General features: G+C 47.9%; 1 protein-coding gene across 2 annotated transcripts in view; it reads right to left on the bottom strand.

Moving 5' to 3' along the window:
• Positions 1–2275: 2275 nt before the first annotated feature.
• Positions 2276–22491, bottom strand: part of PAXBP1 (PAX3 and PAX7 binding protein 1) — a 503587-nt gene continuing 483371 nt past the window's right edge. For both annotated transcript variants that reach the window (XM_069636333.1, XM_069636334.1), the window contains exon 18: positions 2276–2913. In XM_069636333.1, coding sequence (XP_069492434.1) covers positions 2796–2913 — 118 coding nt within the window. In that variant the 3' untranslated portion in view covers positions 2276–2795. The remainder of the gene's footprint in view (positions 2914–22491) is intronic.

Here is a 22491-nt window from a genome sequence, read left to right as displayed (position 1 = left end):
ATCTATGGGAGAAGTGTTTCCAATAGGTGAATCCTTGGGAGGAGAAGGGTGAAAGACATCAGGGTCTGAGTGCACTGATGGAGATTGCCAAGGCTGCACTGATGGGGATTGCCAGGGCTGCGAGGTAGCTGTATCTTCTTCGAAAACTCCTGCACTAGTGTAAGGATCTTCTTCAAACCCCTCTTCCTCATGTTCTTCCTCTCCACCCAAACACTCATCTTCCTGGAGGTATTGCTCCTCTTCAGTGAGGTCATATACGTCTGTAGAAGGGGGAAACAGCCTAGGAATCTTGACCCTAGGGTCATCCTGGGGCCATTCTCTTGGTCTTTTGGGTGTGGGTGGGTTTTGGTTTCCCAAAAACCTTTCCATTTTCTCCATACAAGAATGGAGTCTTTCAAGGGTCTCATGGGGGACCCCTGAATAGTCTAGAGGGGGGAAATCAGTGTTTTCACCTTCAAAACGCTTAGAACGCTCCCACAATGTCGAAGAAAGGTTTCCGTCGCCCTCTGAAAAGCCCTCCGGTAGTTCTGAAGTGCCCTTAGATGAAGGGGGCAGTTCCTGGCTACTCTTGTGCTTTTTCGGCGTTTCCATAGCTTTTTGTGCAGTATTCGACGTTTGTTTCGTCGTCCGCTTACGTTTGTCTTCGGAAACAAGTCTCATCAGGCTCTCGACAACGAGGTTGTCAGTAGAGGACTCTGGTGTCGACGTTGCCTGCGTTACGCGTTGTTCCCCGACGGCAGCTCTATGGAGCGTTACGTCGGATGATTTTGAGGTAGCGCCCGTGTTTGAAGAAAGCCCAATCGCTGGTCGCGACTGCGTTTGCGGGTGGGGGTGGGGCTTGAGACCCTTACGGTCCGAGGTAGACGCCGGAGTGCCCTGCGTCCCCTTCGGCGCTGATGGATCCTTCGTCTTCGACGAAGAGCCGTGGGTTGTGTGCTTAGGCCTATGGGGTCTGTGTGCGTCCTTGTCGCCGGGGTGTTCATCCCCATGAGCAGGGCGTGAGCCAAGCCCGTCGGGGCCGGGGACGGACGTCGAGGAGCGCGAGCGCTCCTTCTGGGGGTTAATGACTTCCAATACGGACGTCGAATTATCACCCTCCTCGTCACTTTCTGTAACAGCGGCGGCGGGTGAGGAAACTGACTTCGACATAGCGTAGTCCGCCCACCTCTTAACTTTGCGTTCTTTAAGAGTTCTTGGTTTCAAGAGCTTACAGGCCATGCAGCTGTCCTCCTTATGATCGAGGGGCAAGCAACGATTACAGAGCTTGTGTTTGTCCTTCCAAGTGTATTTGCCCCTACAGCGTCGGCAAAACTTAAAAGGTGTCCTCTTCATAGCTGAGGCAATAATAACTGGTGATGATAACCCCAAGGGAAAGATAGGGGAGAAAGAAAGACATTCTCAAAGAGAAGATAAAAGTTCGAACCCCCACTCTCCCTACTGTATGTTGGCCGGCGAGGCCAGGCCACGTGTTCGGCAGCGCCGAAGGATCTCCTCCGTCTCTTCCCCTCCGTCGAAAACTTGCTCGGCGGAGAAACAGCTTCACAGCTAAGGTCGAGGGGAGGGATTTTTAACAATATAATAAGTATAATTAAGGACCGAGGTCCGTAGTAAGTATTTGCAATGTCTCTCTAGGAGCTCCGCGTAAGGCGACCAGAAGCTGGGCGGAAAAAAACAATCTGAGGGACCTCGACGCATGAGGGAGTATGGGTAAAACGCACGTCACTATAGGGATAGTGTTATGGACACGCCTTGTCGACGTCCCCTTTTCGACTACGAAAAACAAAATGCAATACTCCGCAGTGACCACTGGATGTCGGACTATGCACAGCATGTGATTCTAAGCAGATAAACAAATATACACACATATATATATATATATATGCACACATATATACACACATACCTATATATAGGTGTATGTATATTTATACATATATAAATGTGGGTGGGGATAAGGGGTTAAACCAGGTGGGGAGGGGCTTGGGGTTAAAAACATGGAGAAAACGGGGGCTAAATTAAAAAAAGATGAAGAATTCTGTATTTTTGTGGGGAAAATATTTTGATAAAAAAAATCTTCGGTAAAATGACATAGAACCCTAGGATTTTAGGGTGAAGAACTTTGATAAAGGGTGCACCGTGTTTTGTGCGTAGCTGTTCACAGGCAACACTTCTAACAGCTATGTGGGGGTTTTCACTTTTTAGCAACCATGGTACACCTTATCCTTTTCAGTCTGCAACATGAGTGATATTTTAAAGTGCATTACAAACAAAGTCGTTTTATGGCAGTAGACCCATAGTTTATTTCTTTTTGGAAACATTTCGGTTTTCAAATATTAAATTATATCTTCAGTAATAAAACATTTTAATGGCTGTGAGTGGTAAATCATTTTAGAACCGATTCTTGCTTCCCCCTCAGAAATGGGGAAAGATTAATTCAGCAACCAGACATGTATGTGTGTAACTGAACAGTGTCACACACACACTTAAATACAGATATCAGGCAAAACTATATACATAAATACACGTTTATATACATTAAATACAGGGGTTTTGGAAATATATACAAATTTGTAAACAAAGTAATTAGTCTGCAAGGAATCACATTTTTGAAAAACACCATCAGACATGTTCTGCTAAAACAAGCATCGAAACTGCATTCCGTTAGGACAAAAATCCTGCAGGTTAAAATAAGGAACATTAATATTTTACAGTGTAACAAAACTTTACATATGTACAAGAAATGCACTCCATTTTGGAAATTGAAAAATATGACGACGCCATCCAGCCTGGAAATGCTACTTGGATTCAATCAGGACTTTCAGCTCCTTTATATTGTAATCGGCTGCAAGGGCTACAGCGTGGTTCAAAGAATGCATACTTGCTAGAAGCTTTGCGATTTGTTTTATTTGATCCCTAAATCAGAAACGAAAACAAAATTAGTAACCTTGCCAACACAAATGTAAACATGTAAAACGCGAAGGTTAACATTTCAAGTACTCAACCTAGTTGCCAAGATTAGTTGCAAATCTAGCTGCAGCAAAATAAACATTCCGTTTCCAGACTGCTATAATTAAATTAGCACAGAAAACATTACCTACCTGCAACAGTATGAGAGTGATGATGGAAGTATAGGTTCAGTGCGCAGATACCCAAAATTCTTGTTAAAAGTCCATAAGACAAGTGAATTTGGCTTCAAATCCCAATGTATTAGTTACTAGACAGCCGACAGGTGTTTCGACCTTTCAGGTCGTTTTCAAGGTGTGATTCTGAGTATATGACGAACAAATTGATACGTACTGTAAAACTGAATTTTCAATATGTACATGATGCTTTTCAAAGTCAAACCTGACTGCAATTTAAGTTGGACACTTAGAACAGACACACTTACGACACAGGTTATGCAATGTGACCTTATGCCACATATACTTTCACTATATATTCTTACAACGCGCTCCGAATCAATGTACAGCTTTTATACAAAATGTACAGGTACACGTGAAAGATGCATAATACCTACATGTAAGATACTAAACGTATAAATACTATTGCATACATGTACATAATGCAAAGTGTATGGGTACCATATGACTTACAAATACTAAGGCACTCATACTACATTCACTCGCACGATATACTCCAACACACCACAAATTATAGTTATGTTTTAGGAGTTAAGGTTAAGCTAACTAAAAGGAAGTGTATAAAGAGTGGAAAAGACAGTAATTTACATGCACTCATTGTATACCAGTGCAAGGGATAATTCTAATTTCTGCGCCAATTCCCTTCAACCTTAGAGACGCCCAGCTCTTTTGCCGGACTTTAGGACTTTCAATTTTTATCCTGGAGTGAGCGAGACCTTTCTCACTCCCTCGTGTATTTTGACCTAATTTGGATTCTGTATTCTGGTTTTGGAGTCTGAAACTCCATAGGCATCTACAATTTGTATGGTGACACACAGCACCTACAGTGCAGTGTCACAGAAGTCCTTTGGATTTCTCTAAAGGTTTAACCACCTTCTCTTGGGTGAACTACTGTTCCCAAGAGTAGTAAAGTGAAATGGACTTACCTGTTTTTTCCCCCATGTAGGTCTGGTACACCCCATCTTATGTGGAAGTACTGTGAGGTTACTTGACTTTTCCTACTTACTCATGTAACATTTTTTGTGTTATCCTCACGACTTTTAATGGCTGGTGGCAGTGGTTTAATTGTCCTACCATTTTGTGTTTTTACGGCAGACTGAACCCTCAGCTGCAGTATTGTACCCATGGGTGCCCTATTGTCAAAATGGCCCTGGTCGTCTTTTTTTGCCATTTCATGCTTGCAAGGTCCTTCTTTGGTTTTACTCTGGGCGCAAAATCAGGTTTAACCCTTTTGTTCGCTTTGCCTTTGGAGGGCTTCAGTGCCGAGACCCACCTCTGGCGCCAGTGTGTCTGGCAGGGCAGGAAGCGAGGGAGGTGCCCGAACCTCCGTGTCTGTAGTCTTTGTTACGTGAATGCACCCAATGCTGGCTGACTGGCTAGCTGTCCTTACATGACCTGCTGTGTTGAGGGACAGCTAGGCTGTGCATGAATGGGAGAAACCTGCATAAAAGGCGAGGTCTCTTGCACAGAAGGCAGAAACGACCACTGGACGAAACATCCGAAGGAAACTGGATGGAAGAGAAGCTTGCTGCACCCTCCTGGACCATTGAACTGCCCGGTGAAGCCCTTCTGCAGTGCTGAAGCTCAAATTTCTTATTGACTAGAGAAGCCCGGAACGGACAACTTCTTCCCTTGGGTTGGTGGGACCAACTAACCCCAAGACTAACTTTGCCGGAAAACCTCTCCCTGCCAGGAAACCAAGAATTAAGTGCATCGTCTTAAAGCCGGACCAGAGCTCCAGAAAGTTCCCAACGACCCTCCTAAAGCAGGACGACCCAATCCCGAGTCACTTCACCAGAGTGCCGGACTCCAGAAGCAAGGGAAGCCAATCAAGTGTCCAAGAACCACAATGGTGCTATTGACCGGTAGCGGACACCGTGACGCGGTGCTGAATTGGAAAGAGCCTGTAGTCGTGATGACCATCAAACTGCAGTGCAGCAGTTCTCCAGATGCCCTCCTTGTCCCCATGACTGAGGCCGAGGAACCCAGGATCTGCAAGACTGCAAACAGAACAGAAGCCAGCTGGATCTTCATCCAACCTAAGGTACTGTCTTGACTAAGGGGTACTTATCTATTGTGTCTGTAGCTTGCTTGTTCTCACTGGAAATTTGCAATAGCTGCTTTTTGAAGCGTTGAATCCATCTCTGCCCTTCCCAAGCCTTAGATCATGTGGCCCAACAGTGATTCTTTTTACTACAAACTCTCTGAAAACATTGTGCAAGACTTTTGTGCTATCTGAAGAAGTGCCTCAGCTCCATAGCCATTGTGCAAATTGACTTTGGCTGTCCTGACTTCCTGCAGACTCTTCTAACCCATTTACTTTGGTTCCAACTGTACCTCATAGGTGGTACATAATAACTTGTATCCTTCTGGTCCTTGCGAAAAAACTCAGACTTGGCTCTTCACACAAGACCCATAGACCACAATGTATAGAATCGCCGTTCCGAATGTCGATTGTGGATTGTTTTCATGTAGGTATTCTTACCAGCGTCCAGATGCCTGTGGGTTACGTGTGCTTTACAAATGCTACATAAATAGCTGGGAAAGATCTAATCTAAACTTCATTGGGAGATTGAAAAGTATTCACATGCTCTGAGAATCTGTTAACCTATTCCTTCCCTCACCTTTTCCACAACCTCAGTATTACACAAAGTGATATATTAATGCCAAACATTGTCTTAGTAATTGAAGTCACCTCAGGGTGTATGAAGTGTGTGTGAGGCATACCGAAATGGTATCCCCTTGCTTATCTTAAATCTGAGGAAGTGTTATGAAGTGTATTTTTATTGTTGCACATTGCCCTTTTTAAAGAAGGCTTATTTAAAACTGACCGTTATTATTTTACTAGAAAACCTCGAGTGTAAGGGATTTTTGTATACCTGTAATTGTGAATCCTGGTGTTACTTCTCTACAGCTCACATTTACCCCCTAGAGATATGTCTGGCTGCTTAGTCACTCTACCAACTTGTGTAGTACAGACCGATACCAATAGGTGGGTTACCTATTACCAAGAGGACAAGGCTGGTGTAGTCTGACAGGGATACTGCATCCAATCTTGCCTAACACTGCACCCGTGAATGTGCCAGAGGTGCATGTCGATGGACAGCCTGCCTGAGAGGGGGGGCTGGGAGGGCAGGACCTGGCGGCCCCTGCTCGTTGATGCAATGCATGCATGTGGAGTCGTCTGAATGCAAACAGACCTGTTGCCTGCAATGGGGAGGAAGGCTTTGAGAGCGACCCTGATGGCCATCATCTCTAGCCAGTTGATGTGCTCCAGTTATTCCTGCTTTGACCAGATTCCGTTGACACTCGTTGTCCAGGGTAGCTCCCCATCCCTCCAGGGAGGAGTCTGTGGTAATGCATTGGGCGCATGGGGGACTGGAAGAAACCCTTGTGCGACGATTGGTGCTGCTTGCGTCGGTGCTGGTTGGGCGACCTGTGCGGCTGCCTAGAACGGCACCCCTGAAGCCACTGAAGTTAGGACATCTGTGGTAATGGTGACCTCCGGTAGCGGCTGTCTGAAGGGTTTGCCCACTAACAGGTTGGCCCACTAACACGGTGGCCTCCGTCAACCACCATGGGAGATCCTGGTGCAGATGCTGTGGGTATGCCAACTAGAGCCCATTTCCCGATTACAAGAGGCTGAGAAGTGTAGCTGCAGCCTCCTCATTCTGAGCCTTGTATGCAGCACCGCCAGGAGGCAAGCCGCCATTATTCCAAGTAGGTGTTGATACCACCATGCTGACGATATTGGTCTTCTGAGGGGAAAATCCTCTGCACCCTCGTATCTCAAATTAGTGCCAAGGCGGTTAAGGACTGCGGATGATGGAGAACCCCAATTCGAGTAGCATGTGCATTAGGCAGGCTGCAGTGCGCTGTACTCCTCGGGGGACTCCGCTCACACAAGCCAGTCATCGAGGTATGGATAAAGTTGGTGGCTCTCTGCCCTGAATAGGGCTGCTACAACATTCATTAACCCCTGTAAAGACCCTCGGGCCGAATTGAAGCCAAATGGGAGGACCTTGTATTGGAAATGAAAGCCCATGATCCTGAACCGGAGGAACAAACGTTGCGAATCCCAAATCGGGACGTGCAGGTAAGCATCTTTCAGATCAGGGAGCACATCCAGTCTCCCCCACACAGTGTCTCTGCAATGAGTGCTTGCGTAACCATCTTTATCTTTTGGAGGTGTATGGAAAGGTTCAAGATTGAAAGGTCTAGTACAACTCTCAGGCCAGCCTCGTTCTTTTTCTGTAGGGCAAAGATACAGGAATAGAAGCCCATGCCTCGCTGTGAGGCTGGAACCTCCTCCACCGCCTGACTTGCCATGAGTGAGCAGCTCTCTGCCAGCAGAGTTGCTGTCCCAATCTCAGAAAACCGAGGAAACCACAGCGAATCCATGGGTCTGCGAACGTTGCTCGGCAGGAATGAATGAAGGGCAAGCCTGTCCCCCAACGGAGAACTATGGATCTGGATGGCACCGTCACTGTTTTCCTTCTGAGGCTGGTGCCTGGGAGGGGGACTGGAAGAAACCCTTGTGCGACGATTGGTGCTGCTTGCGTCGGTGCTGGTTGGGCGACCTGTGCGGCTGCCTAGAACGGCACCCCTGAAGCCACTGAAGTTAGGACATCTGTCAGAACGTAGGTGCCTCTGGTTATTGGTCTTGGGTGCAGACTTAAATAAGATTGACAAAGACTTAGCTGTTTGGGAGGAGTTTTTTTTCTCAAGCTCCTCGTCTGTAGTTGAATGAAACCAGCATCCCCCTCGAATGACAGGTAGAGAATACATTCCTGCACATCAGGGTTAAACTTAGTTGCCTTAAGCCAAGCTGTCCTCAGGTCGTTTGCCACACAGATAGCCCTACGTGCGGTGTATGTGCCACTGTCGATACCATGATGTCCTGGCCTATTTTAGCCCCTGCCAGGCCTGCCTTGAATCTCGCCAGACTGTGGGCCGGAAGCTCAGGAAGGAACTCTGCAATCTCCCACCATAGCTTTTGGTTTACCACAGCTAGCATGGAGTCCGCATTAGCCTGCTGCAAGTGTAGCGTAGCATTAGATTATATCTTTTTGCTGTAGGCCTCTAGGAGTTTTTCTTCCTTGACTAGGAGGGCCGAAGTAGGTGTAGCCGTGGAGGATTGTGGCTTAGCATACATAGAGGCTGCCGCTACAACCAAAGAGAGGTTGCTGGTGCACAGACAGCACAAGGGAGTCCCCCTCTGCCTGACGACACTTGGCATCCAGGATGCGCAGAGTGTGGTTATACCCAGCCCTTATTTGCCAATGACTCAACATCCTTCTGCAATGGGATGCCAGTTTTCTTGTGGTTGACTGATGTTGGGGAGAAATTTAATTTCTGTAATAATAATTCCCTTCAACCTTAGAGACCCCCCCCCCATCCCCAGCTCTTTTGCCGGACTTAGGACTTTAATTTTTAACTCCAGAGTAAGTAGGAACTTTCTCACTCTCGTGTTTTTCCCCAATTTGGATTAATATTTTCACTGTTTTTGGAGTCTGACAAACTCCATGGGCACCTGCTTTTTGTATAGTGACACAGCACCCTTGGTGCAGTGTCACTGAGAAGTCCTTTGGATTTCTCTTAAGGTTTAACTACCTTTTCTTGGGTGAACTACTGTTCCCAATAATTAATCTTACTTACCCTTTTCCTTTGTAGGTGTTACGCTCACCTGGTATCCACGGGGACGCCACCCAGCTAGCTGGTCGTTGAAGCCCTTCCCAATGGTTCCCTGGTGGTCTCGGTGTCGAGGGAGTTCCGCCTGGTTGCCGGAATCGGTGGGCTCTCCGGGCAGGGGCACATTGTCTTTTGTGGGCGCTGGCGGTCCATTTACCTCACTGACTGCGGCCCTTGTAGTGTCTTTCAGGTAGGTCTTATTGCGATTAATGGTGTCGTAATTCTTGCATCCCTTTTGTCTGTTAATGTCTCTTTATCTCCTCTAGGAGCGCGGAGTGTCCGCTGGGAGAACGGGATGTGCTGGTTCTCACCGGGAGATGGCGCGCTATGGTGCGTTGAGGAGGCGCTTTGCGTAGCGATGCCTTGTCCTCACTGACCTGTGTTTTTCTCTTTTCGTAGGTCGCGGAGAGTACCCAGCGCAGATGGAGTTTCCGGAGCATTGCCGGTGGAAAAGCAACCAGCCAGGTAAGTCTTTAAGCGCTTTTATGGTTGTAATGTCTCTGCTACCTCTGTTAATGATGTCTTTCTCCTTTTCTCAGGTCCCTCCGATCCGGGTGGCAAACTCCTCCAACAGAGCTGCCCAGGAGCTGCGAGCAGAGAAGGATGAAGATTGCAGGGAAGAATCTGCTGCTAACGATGTTCTTTGTTTTCTGCAGGTCCGGAATTTGCCAAGTTCGAGAGAAAGCTGGACACGGTGAGTGTGTTACGCTCACCTGGCTCCCACAGGGGTGTCGATCGGACCCGGACAGCTGCGACCTCCTCCAACGTGTAGTGCAGAGATGACAGACTGGACTGGACCGCCTAATCTCGTCTGCTTGACCCGTAGAAATATTCTCCTGCAAGTGGAGAAAGGGATTCAGCCACCCGTGGATTTTAGTAATGGCACCGCACTGTTCTCCCCACGAATCACCACCGATATTCACTTTCTGAAAGCTCACCTTATGTTTGTAAATGATGAGCTCTCCATCCTGCGTGGAATGCAGGGGGGCATAGATACCAGTTACTTCACTGGTTTGAGGGCGTTGGAAGAGTTCCGGATGAATATTGACTCCGAGGTTCCAGGCGAGAACCCGCAAGTATAAAGTTCAAAGAGTTCAATATGTCCGATGTTCACTCTTGTACATTCCTTTGTGTTGCTGCTGGGTTCAAGGGAAGATTGTCTTGTGGCAGCTGATGGTGTTGAGGTAAGAATCTATTACCCAACACTGTCCGGCAAAAGATGCGTGTGTTTAAACTGCTGGTTTCTCTAGAAGTTGCGGTTTGTTACAGAAGAATGCCTCTAGTTGTTAATCAGGTAAGTCTATGGTGGAGAGGTTGTATTTGTTGGCATTCTCAGCTCACCTTATGTTTCTTTTGTCCCCTAGATGGTGGAATTCGGCAGAGAAAATGATGGAGGCTGCGCCGGATCGAAAAATGCTGTGAGGACTGGCGAGTATGGCGCAGCGCTGCAGCTGGCGATGCGACGCGTGTAGAATAATGTCCTTTTCAAGTTCGAAGACGTGATGGATCCGGAATTCAGGTAAGGATTGAAATAATGTTTTCTAACCTTTCCTTCTTCTTTCTTCTATTGCTAGGAGCTCTGGATTCGAGACGGGCGTGGCTGAAGACTGGATGCTGACTGCAGGCACGGTGAGCGTTACGCTGCTGGATGAAGAACACCACGAAGCATGTGCTGCTGTTCGGGCGTGGTTTAAATAGCCTCCAAAGTAGTCCCAGGTAAGAAGTCCCTAGAACCACACCAGAGTAAGAAAATAGTCCCTGTAGAAAAATAGTCCCATCCAGGCCTCACATTGGCTTGGATTCATTTGCAGCAGGTTCTGCATGAGGTAAGTAAAGTCTATGAGCCTGGCGTCTAAGGCGCCAGGACTGAGCCCAGATAGCCCCCAGCCGGGGCTGCTGGGGTTTTATTAAATACCTGGATGCCTGCTCCCGGGGCTGATGGGCTTGATCCCGGGGCTGATGGGCTTGATCCGGATGTCCGGGGGTATGCATCATGACAGAGCGTCACGTTGCTAGAAGCAAAGTAACACGAAGCATGTGGTCTTGTTCGGGTGTGGTTTAAATAGCCACTATAAAATAGTCCAGGTAAAGTAGTCCCCAGGCCACCACACCCAAAACACTAGACCGCATAGCTTGGTTCTAGGAACCCAGCTATGTGGATGCCTCCATGTTGGCTGAAAGCCTAAATAAAGTAGTCCCTTAAGCAGATGCCTTTCCTAACTGATGAGCCTGGCGCCAAAGGCGCCAGGACTGGCCCCAAGAGGCCCTGAAGAGTGGATGCCCGGCCTTATTAATGATCCAAGCCCTGATTCCACCTGACCAATGGGCTTGCCAGTGGGGATCAGGGCTGAGGGTCGTGACAGTAGGTCCAGCACACACCATCTTATGTGGAGTTCGGGCAGTGTGGGGGGTGGGTTAGTTTGTGTTACTTAGTAGCCCCTTATACTACTTTCTCATGTAATATTTTTTGTTACCCGCACTTCTTCAAATGGCCAGTGGTAGTGGTTTCATTTTTACCAGTGTGCTTTTATCACAGGCTGAACACTCTGCTGCAGTAGAGCACCCATTGGTGTCCATTTTGTCAAAATGGCACCCCCGTCTTATTACACCATTTTCTGTTTATGAGGTCTTTCTTGGCTTTTACTGTGTTGAGCAGGTTTGAGTCCTTTGTGTGTTTTGCCTTTGGCGAGCTTCAGCCCTGAAGCTTTCCCCTGGCTCCAATGTGTCTGGAAGGACAGGATGTGAGGGAGGGTCCCGAAACTCCCCTTTCCTTTGTCTCTAGGAGTGCCTGAAAGGAGAGCCACCCTGCTGTGTGATTTGACAGCCTAGGCTGTGCTTGTTAGGCAAGATTGTATGCAGTACCCTGATCTCCTGGCAATAGGAACCCAACCTTTGGTATAAGTCTGTACTACACAGGTTGGTAGCGTGTTGAGCAGCCAGGCTTATCTCAAGAGGGGTCAATGTGAGCTGTAGAGGAGTTAGAGATTCACAGTGACAAGTATTCACATAAACACTTACACACAAGGTTTCTTGAATAAACAATTATTAATTTATCAGTTAGAGTAAGCATTCTTCACAAGGGAGCAATATAACAGTAACACTCATACTTCACAAAACACACACTCTTAATATCTCTAAATCAGTGAGTACCATTTGGGATGGCCCACAACCTACACCCTCAGGTGACTTCAATAGCTAGGGTGCTGGGGACATTAATATATCACTGTTGCATTGAGTTAGTCAAAGGAAAAGGTTATTAGAACATACAAGAGGCCACAAATATTCTTAAGAATATTCTTTCAGATCCCACAATAAGTAATTCAATGGAACTCTGCGCGCCAAACTACGTTTGGTCCCTTTCAGTCCTGCTTTCTGGAGCTCTTGGCCAGCTTAAAAACACACAATCTGGTGCTCCTCTCCCTGGCTATTCAGTTTCCAGCAGCAACTCTGTCAGCTCTGAGAAGATATCCAGGCAGCTTACTTTGGAGTTGATTGATCCCACCAACTGAAGGGGAGAATTAGTCCTTGCCGGGGCTTCTCTGTCGATACGAATTTGTAGTTTCAGCACATCAACAGCAACAGGGCTTCACCGGGCTAACTAATGGACCAGGAGTTGCAGCAGGCGTCCTTGTCAAATAATTCTTCGGTTCCTTTGTCCAGTGGTCGACTCTGCCTTCCAAGCCAAAAGCCTTGCCTTTTATTCAGTTCTCTACCATTCATTCCAGCCTAGCGGTCAGTCACCCAGCAGGGTGGCTGCCATTGCCGGACAGTCAGCCGGCCAGTCACTAGAGTGCATTTGGGTGTCCTAGGCGACTAGGCACAGGGAGTTTCAGGCACCTCCCTCACACTTCCTGCCCCCGCCGGACACCCTGGAGCCAGAGGCAGGCTTCACTTCTGAATCCCGCCAAAGGCAAAGTGAACAAAGGCACCAAACCTAGTTTGGCGTGCAGAGTAAATCTCAAGAAGGACCTTTCCACAAAGAAATGGCGAAAAAAGAAGACCAGGGCCATTTTGACAAAAATGGCACCCTTGTGTGCTTTACTGCAGCTGCGAACACAGCACGCAGTAAATGCACACCACAGTAGTTAAAAACTAAACCACTGCCACCAGCCGTTCAGTGAGGAAAGTGTAACAAAAATATTACATGAGAAGCTAGACAAAGGGCATACTAAGTAACCCCTCTAGTACCCTATTGTAAGATCGTGTGTGCTGGGTCTAGAAAGTTACAAATGTAAGTGAAGTCAATGTCACTTTACTGCTCTGGGAATCAGTCGTTTATCCCAGAGAAGGTATTTAAACCTTTGGGAAATCTGAAAGACTGCCCTGTGTCACAGCACCAGCGGTGCTGTGTGAATGTAAAAGATGATGCCCGTGGGGTTTGTCAGGCTCCATATCCAAAACAAACACAGATAACACATACGATTAAAAGTAAAAAGTCCCAAAGTTCAGCAAAAGAGCTGGGGGTCTCCAAGGTGGGCGGAATTTAGCACTAAACTGAAAGTTCTCTGTAACAATGCATGAACGGGAAAGCTTGCTTAAAAGGAGAGGGTTTTTGGGACTAGAGGCAGAGTCGACCACTGGAAGAAACATCCGAAGCAGAAATCGTGAAGAGAAGCCGGCTACAACCTCCTGGACCTCGAAGTACCGGTGAAGCCCTGCTGCTGTGCTGACCTTTTTCGTATTGAGAGGGAAGCTCTGGACGGACCAACTAACCCTAAGACAAACTCCACTTGGGCGCAATACCAGACTTGCTGTGCCTCTCCGTTGCTGCATTAGCCCAATGCCAAGGGTCGAGTGTCCATAACAGAGTACCATGTCTGCTGCGGAACAAATCCGGTTAAAAACTCCAGGAACCTCCTAATGACACTCCAGAAGCAGGAAATCCCGATCCAGAGTCCCCTCACCAGAGTACCGGACCGAGGGAGCAAGAAGAGTCCACCCAGAGATATTCGATCTACATCAGTGATGTTTGCGAGGCACTAAAACCGCAAAGTGCTGCTGAATCGAAGAGAGCCTGTAGTTGCCAAAGCCGAATTCCTTCCAGAGTACGGCCGCAGGAGCCCTCCAGACGTCCTCCCTCTTGTCCCCACGACTGGGGCTCTGGAACCAGGGTCTGCATGGCTGTAGCAAGACGACATCCAGCTGGAACACTTCTAACCAGAGGTACTCACCGTCTTGCCTGAAGTCATGCTTTCTCACTTGAGATGTGCACTTGCTTAACTGAGTTGATTTCAACTGCCTTTTGCACAGGCTTAACAGCTTGTGCTCCTACAGTAATTTTCTTAACTATCTGACTTTGTGAAAGACTTATCCAAGAAGCGCATCAGACTTATCGTCTTTGCTGTCCTGGCTCCTTAAAGGTACCTTTCTGAATCCATTGACTTTGGCATTGCTTTCCTTCAATAGGTTGTAATTTGTTGAACACCAACTGCTGGGAAAAGCTTACTTCGATCTCATCGGAGGATTCAAACTGTCCTCACTTGATAAGAAAGCATGTTCTAACCTTTTCATTTTTCCTTAACCCTTCCTTCCTGAAACATGCATAGGTGCGTGCCCCTGGACTGGCACCTGTTGAGCTCTAATCGCCCCTTGTCTCGGGTAGCTGAGGTCTGTGCATCACCCCTGCGTGGAAACAGTTGGGTATGCGGTGGACCAAGTGACCAGTGTAGTCCAATCCCACCTTGGTGGGCGTTCCGATGCCTGCATACTGGAATGTAGAGGTTCAGAATGAACCGCCATTTTGTTTGGCGCAGCACCACGTGCTTGCTGCTCATCTATTGTCGTACTGGCGCCAGTCTCAGTAGTGCTGGAACTGCGTTTAGGCGCCCCCTCGGGTTTACGCCCAGTGTTAGAGCTAAGCCCCTCGGGGAGATACCCAGTAGAAGAGACTTGCAGCCCCTCGGCTGCGGGAGAATCCTTAGCCCTTCCATCCAGCCGTATGGCCGGTAGCTCGTCAAACCTCGGTCCCCACACTGGTAGGGTCAGGAAGGCCCCTCCCGCTTGGACGCTTCCTGGAGAAGGAGTCGCCCTTGCGGGGTGCAGAGGAGTAGAGGGCACCTGCCTTAGGCCTGGTCTTCCTCCAGACATACTCCTTGATGTGCTCATATGGCAAAAGGAGAAAAGTATCCCTGTAGTCGTAGCGTGGTACTAAGGAGTAAAAGAAAGGCCTCAGCCACAGCCAAAAGGTGAAAGATGTCTGCTCCTGTCGACGCGAAAAAGGAGGACTGAGTGGCACCGGTGGGCAAAGTCAAGAGAGTGCATGCTCCCAGGACTCTGCCCCCGTCTAAATTTAAAGGGGGAAGAATGTTTCTGGTGAAAAAGGTTCAGTTTCCCTTCCGCTTGTGATGGATGCCCATACAGTATGGAGGAAAGGGGACGGGACGTAGGAGTAATTATAAGTTACTCGCCGTAGTGACCAACGTACACCTAGTCCATAGTCCTTTCCTCCATATTGTATGGGCGTCCCTCGATAGGGACGGGAGACAGAACCTTCTTCACCAGAAAAAAAAAAAATCATCTTCCCCTTTAAATTTAGAGGCGCGGCTCCCTGACTCTGCCCACCGACGCAACTCCTCGGTCCCCATTGGCGCATCGACAATGTAACTATTGCCTAATGACACCAGTTTCTTTAGGAGGGAGGATGGTGGGACGCATGGAAGAAAGGTGGCCTAGGAGTACGTCAAAAGGGTGAGTAACTTCTAATTACTTCTACGTCCCATCCTCTTTCCTCCATACTGTATGGGCAATTACAACTGAATGTAGCAAAGGGTGGAGAAGTTCCTTAATCCTGCCTGCCCAAATGCCACGTTTGCCCTGGAGCCAGCATCCAAACAGTGGTGCTTGCAAGAAGCTGAGGGAGTGGGACACATGGCCGTCCTGCTGAAGACCTGCCATGAGACAGGACTCTGAAACACGACCGCCGTAGCCTTGGCTCTGACCAACTGGGCATGCATGTTTGCCAGAAGTGGTTTCTGCTGCTCCTCATAGGCCTCCTTAATGGCCAAAACTATCCACTTTGCTATGGAGGCCTTTGAAGCCCGATATCCTGGCCTTGACCCACCGAAGGTGATAAGTAGAGCCTCAGATTTGCGGAAGCTCTTGGTTATTTCCAGATTGAACTTTAGTGCTCGCCTAACATCTAGACAGTGCAGAACCCTCTGAGCATCGTCCTTCGGATCTGCGAAGAAGGTCGGGAGTACTATCTCCTCATTCAGATGGAACGCAGAGACTACCTTAAGCAACAACGCAGGATGTGTTCCGAGGGCCACCATGTCCCTATGACTGGTGGCTTCTGAGCCATACACTACCTGAGCTTGGATTTCACTGACACAACGAGCAGACCTAAGACCCACCAAGAGGCTGTCTTAATGGTGACTAGCCTGATGTCCGCGGATGCCATTGGCTCAAAGAGTTTATGAGCCAAGACCCCCAACACTATGTTGAGGTCCCACACAGGGTGTGGCTTCTTGATGGGCGGGTGGAGCCTGGTGAGGCCTGTTGGATGTCAATCACCGGATTGGCAGATGAGAAAACGTCCTCCTCCGAGTTCCGGTAGGCTCCGATGGCCGACAGATGTGGCACATGTCTATTTGCACCTCAGTGTGCGAGGTGCGCCGAAAAAGATGTGCACGTAAGAGGATGAACCTTCTTAGACTCCGCCCAGTGGCAAAACCTAGTCCACTTGCTTTTGTACTGGCTCTAGCATCATCGCTCCTAGCACGCTGAATGATGCTTCAATGTGACCTGTTCAGGAACACTGCGAGGACTAACCTCTGCGGGGCGGATGACCGTGCCCCTCTGCTGCGACCGTAGATTCAATGGAAAGTAAATCAGAGGTTGGTCTGATGGGCTGAGTAGCTCCTAAAACCATGGCCTTGCCGGCCACCACTGAACTATCAGAATGATACTGAGGTGTCAGGACGCCCTCATCTTGTAGATCACCCCATTTACCAGTGGAGTGAGAGGGAAGGGACAGGCATTCATGCGGTTCCGCTGGATCTGTAAAGCATTGCCCAGAGAGCCTTGCCGGGATGTGAACTGAGGGCACTTCCTGCTGTACCAGGTGGCGAAGAGTTCAGGTTAAGAGCAGAGATAGAACCCAACCAGAGTAAAAAGGAAACTCATGGACAATGACTGGATCTGCACCCTGGAAAGGGCATCAACTTGTAAGCTTACCTGCGACGTACTGTTGAACATAAAAAAAACGAAACCATCTTTGGGGTTATCTACAAAAATTCCCTAGCAGAGTATACTGTGACACTTTTCTAAGAATGCGGCTCAACTTGCTCCCCACCAACAAGATCAAAGCAATATGTGGTAAACTGGAGGAAAACACCTGCAGATTTTGTGATACATCAGAAAAGTTGAATCCATCACACACTTGTTACTTTGCTGCCCTGGCCTAATCAAGGAATGAAAAAGTACATATTACCAATAGTAGTCAAATTGCAGACCTATGACGAGGATGACAGGTGGGCAAACTTGATGAATGGGGAGACAACAGCGAGGGTGATAGCGGCAGTCTCATTCATACATAATATCTCCCTCAGGGGAGAGAAGAACCCAGAACTCACACTTCAACAAGATGAGACTCAAAAACGGACTAATCACCCGCTCAAGCTTTTTTCTATCCTGTCTTCTTTACTGCGGTTTTGGCCCTTTTGTACATTCTACTTTCATCCTTTAACTTCTGGCCCTGAACTGGATATATCCTCGATGATTGAGATGGTCAAGCCCTTAATGAAACAAGAGAGACTAAAAGGAGAGGATGGGAACAGTTTGTTTGTAAAAATATGTAAAAATTGTTATTAAACCAAATAAAAAAATACAACTCTAATTAATAGACGCTAGTTCCTCCTGTTTCTGAAAACATCCTCTCACCCTAGCCGTACTAACCTCCACCCCCTCTCTTGCAGAGCCACATAAGCGCCTGAGACTGCCCCCTGGGTGGTAGCGGTGCGCGTTATAAGGGATACATTACTCACCACAATCGTATTTCAATGTTTCGTATTTCAATATTTCGATGCTTGTATCAGCTTAGATTCACATGCTGTGCACAGGCCGACATCTAGTGGAAGCTGCAGAGTATTACAGTTTGTTTTTCAAAACCCGAAAAGGGACGTTGAATAGGGCGTGCCAGTAATACTATCCATAGTGTGACGTCACCTGTACCCATGATCCCTCAGCGTGTAGGACCCTCAGATTGTATTTTTTCTGACATTGAGGTAGCATGAGTAGTAGCACTAGTACAGAGTATCCAAGCAGATAAGATAGATAAGACCACAAGCATCCTTCTCTCAGAGGGGAGGAAGGGTGGGCGCATGTGAATCTAAGCAGATACAAGCATCAGAAATAGAATTACGGTGAGTAATATATCCCTTCTGATGTTTCTGAAATCTGCTTAGGTCACATGTTGTGCATAGATTAGCAGGCAGTATTCAAAGAAGGAGGTGGGATGAGAGACGGGTTGTGAGCGAACAAGTGTCTTAGAAATGCTTGTTCCACTTGTGTATCTGTCTTGGAATGATTGTCAATGCAGTAGTGCTGAGTAAAGGTGTGAACAGAGCTCCATGTCGCTGCTTTGCAAATACTGTCTAGCGGGACATTTGCAAGGAATGCCAGAGTGGCTCCTGTGCCTCTTGTAGAGTGAGCCCTGGAGTAAAAGGCAAAGTTTTATGTGATGGAGAATAGCACACTTGATACAACTATCCATCCATCTAGAGAGCAATCCTGAAAATACAGTCGCCTTCTTTGCCTGGTGCGATGGAGACAAATAACTGATCAGTCTTCCTTCGCAGTCTGGTCTTGTCTACGTAGTAGAGAACCACACTCCTCACATCTAGTGTGTGGAGTTTCATCTCAGCCGAGCTTTTGGGTTCCTGGAATAAAGCCGGTAGCTCGATGGACTGGTTTACATGAAATTTAAAAATGAATTTAGGGAAGAACCTAGGGTGGGTTTGCAAAAACAGTTTATCCTTATGAATAGAAAGAAAAGAAAGGATCCTGCACTGACAGAGTTTGAATTTCACTTACTCTTCTTATGGAAGTGATAGCCACTAGGAAGGCAGTTTTATAAGTCAGGTGTTTTAGACTAGACTTGTGCATCCCATGAGCTTAGCAAGTAGCACATTAAGATCCCAACCTGGCGGCGGATTAGAAATTGGGGGGTGAAGTCCCTTTACTCCCTCCATGAATGTTTTAATAACAGATATATTCCACCACGAGAGTTTACTTTGTGAGGTGATGTAAGCTGACAAGGCCGTCAAATGGACCTTTAGGGAGGTAAATACCAACCCTGCGTCTAACAAATGGAGCATATAGATTAGAATGTGAGATGGAGTGCATTCTAAAGGGATGATATTCTTTGACTGGCACTAGATAACAAATCGCTTCCATTTGTGAAAATAACAATGTCTAGTGTTGGGCTTTCTAGCTTCTTTCAAGATGTCCATGCATCTTTGTGGAAGGTTGAGGTGCCCAAACTGACTTCAGGAGCCGTGCTGCCAAGTTAGAGTTGGGCTGCACTGTTAGCCCCTTGTGCTGGGAGAGTATGTTGTACCGGCACAGGAGTTTGATGGGGTTGCACACTGCCAGTTTGCGCAGGTGTGGATAGCATGGCTGTCTCACCCACATAGGAGCAACTAGGATGAGCGGCATCGGTTCCCTGTGGATCTTGTTCACCACTTTCCTCATCAGAGGGGATGGTGGAAAAGCGTAGACAAATATCCCTGAACAATTCATCCATAGGGCGTTCCCCTTGGAGCCTGGCTGAGGGAACTTGGATGCTAAGTTTGGGCATTGCCTGTTTTCACTTGTGATGAATAGGTCTATAGTGGGGAAACCACACACTGAGAGAAGAGGTCTCCTACGACCTCTTTGTGTAGTCGCCACTCATGTTCCTCTCGGAGGGGATCTCTGAGCAGAGTGTTTGCTAGCGAGTTGAGTTCCCCCAGAACATGTTGGGATGACAGATCAATCTTCCGTTTGAGTGCCCATTTCCAAATTTGCTGGGCAAGCTTGGATAGATTTTGAGAACGAGTGCCCCCCTGTTTTTTTAAGTAAAGCATTGCAGTTGTGCTGTCTGTTAGGATCTGCACTGACTGGCTGGATAGGAGGGGTTTGAATGCCCGAAGCGCTTTGAAGACTGCCAGAAGTTCCAGCAGATTTATGTGGTTCTGAGCCACTGTGCGAGACCAGAGACCCTGAGCTGTGTGGTGAAGGTAGTGAGCTCCCCACCCGGCCAGGGAGGCGTCTGTTGTGACAACGGCCTGTATCTCTGGATCGTAGAAGGGTTCCCTCTTCATGAGATTCTCTTGTCCACCAGCGAAGACTCTGTACTAGCATTGGCGAAACGACCACTAGACCGTCCCACTGACCACTTGCCTGATACCACTGTTTCGCCAACCATTCCTGCATGGGTCGCATGGGGGAACCAGGTAAATGGAAGACGCCATCATGCCTAGCAAACACATAGCTTTGCGCACCCTTATTTGGCAAGCGGCCTGATAGAGGAATTTGCAGCAACACATTTCAAATTCTTTCCTCTGATGGAAAAGCCAACCCCTCTTGGGTATTTAGGACAGCTCCTAGGAACTGTTGAGGTGCTTGGCACCATGCTTGACTTTTTTTCGTTGATTGAGAAGCCCAATTGGTAGAGGAGGTTGATGGGTTGTTTAGTCTACAAATTAGGGGGGAGTCCCCTGTAATGAGCCAGTCGTCCAGGTAAGGGTACACTGGGATTGCCTCCCTGCGTAGGTGCGCTGCCACCACTGCCAGTACCTTGGTGAATACCCTTGGAGCCAAAGCTATTCCGAAGGGCAGCACCTTGAATTGGTAGTGCTGGTTGGCCATCTTGAAAGGCAAGAATCTTCTGTGCGCTAGGAACATTGAAATATGAAAATGGGCATCTTTCATATCCAATGTTGCCATGTAATCCCCCTTTTTAGTAGAGGGATTACCTCTTGTAGTGTAGTCATGCAGATTTTTTGTGGCTTGACATACTTCAAATCTAATACTGGGCGCATTGTCAGATTTTTTCTTGGCACAAGGAAGTAGGTTGAATAAATACCCCTGTTCACCTGGTTGGCCGGGACGACTTCTAAAGCGTCCTTTGTTAGCAGAAGGGCGATCTCCTTGAGGAGGATCTTCTGATGTTCCAGCGAGTGTAATCTTTGTCGCGGGGGATGGTCTTGGGGGCGCCCTAGCAACTCTATGCAGTATACTCCAGACACTGTGGACAGCACCCATCTGTCCGAAGTGATCCCCTCCCAATGCGTGGGTGAAGGTGGAAATGCGGCCCCCTACTGGGGATGCTTGGGAGGGGACCTGAAGCAGAACGTCACTGCTTGTTGGGTGGCGTACCACCTCTGGCGGGGCTGCCTCTACCAAGTGTGCGACCCCTGCGCTGCCCTCTGGTATATATATATATATATATATATATATATATATATATATATATATATATATATATATATATATATATATATATAATAAAAGGGATGAGTGTTACGCTCACCTGGACCCCACAGGGGTGTCGATCGGACCCGGACAGCTGCGGTCTCCGTCAACGTGATGCGTAGTGCAGAGATGACTGTCTGGACTGGCCCGTCTAGTCTTGTCTGCTGGACCCGAATAAGTATTTTCCTGCAAGTGGAGACAGGGATTAGCCACCTGTGGGTTTTAGTGATGGCCTCCCAACTGTTTTCGCTCTCCCCCACTAATCACCTCCGATATCCCCTTAGTAACCTCACCTTATGTTTGTAAAAGATGAGCTCTCCATCCTGCGTGTCTTGCAGGGGTGCGTAGATACCAGTTACTTCACTGGTTTGAAGGCATTGGGAGAGTTCTGGTAAGCATTGACTCTGAAGTCCCAGGCGGGATTGGTAAGTATCAAGTTCAAAGAGTTCAATGTGCCCGATGTTCACTCTTGTCCCCTTCCTTAAGTTGCAACTGAGTTCGCGAGAAGAAGGTCTCGTAGCTGCTGCTGGCATTCAGGTAAGAGTCTGTGTTACCCAACGCTGTCCGGTAATTGCATGCGTTAACGTGTTTTTCTCCCTCTTTACAGATGCGGCATATGAAGATATGGAGAATACCACCACCGGTGGTAAATCAGGTAAGTCTATGGTGGTAAGAGGTATTTGTTGATTCCCTTGGCTCACCTTGTTATTCTTGTGCCCCTAGGTGCCGGAGTACGGCGAAGAAATGATGGAGTCAGTGCCGGATCGAAAGATGCTGTGAGAACTGGTGAGTATGGCGCTGTGCTGGAGCTGGCAAAGCGACGCGTGCAGGACTGATGTACTTTCCAGGTCGGGAGATGAAATGGATCCGGAATCAGGTGAGGAATTTGAAATAAGTTTGTTTTCTAACCTTGTCCTTTTCTTCCTCTTTATTCTAGGAGCTCCGGATTCGAGGCGGGTGTGGCAGAAGACTGGATGCTGGCTGCAGGCACGCAGGCGTGGCAGAAGACTGGAGGTTGGCTGCAGGCACGGTGAGAGTCATGCTGCTGGATGCAGAAGAACACGAAGCATGTGCTGCTGTTCGGCGTGGTTTAAATAGCCTCCAAAGTAGTCCCAGGAAAGAAGTTCCCCAGGACGACACCCGAGTAAAAAATAGTCCCTGTAGTAAGATAGTCCCATCCAGGCCTCACGTTGGCTTGGATTTA

The sequence above is a fragment of the Ambystoma mexicanum genome, chromosome 7p (genome assembly GCF_040938575.1).
Source record: "Ambystoma mexicanum isolate Mex_15411 chromosome 7p, UKY_AmexF1_1, whole genome shotgun sequence".
Lineage (NCBI taxonomy): Eukaryota > Metazoa > Chordata > Amphibia > Caudata > Ambystomatidae > Ambystoma > Ambystoma mexicanum.
The sequence above is the reverse complement of the archived record's forward strand: the minus strand, read 5'-3'. Positions and strand labels throughout refer to the sequence as shown.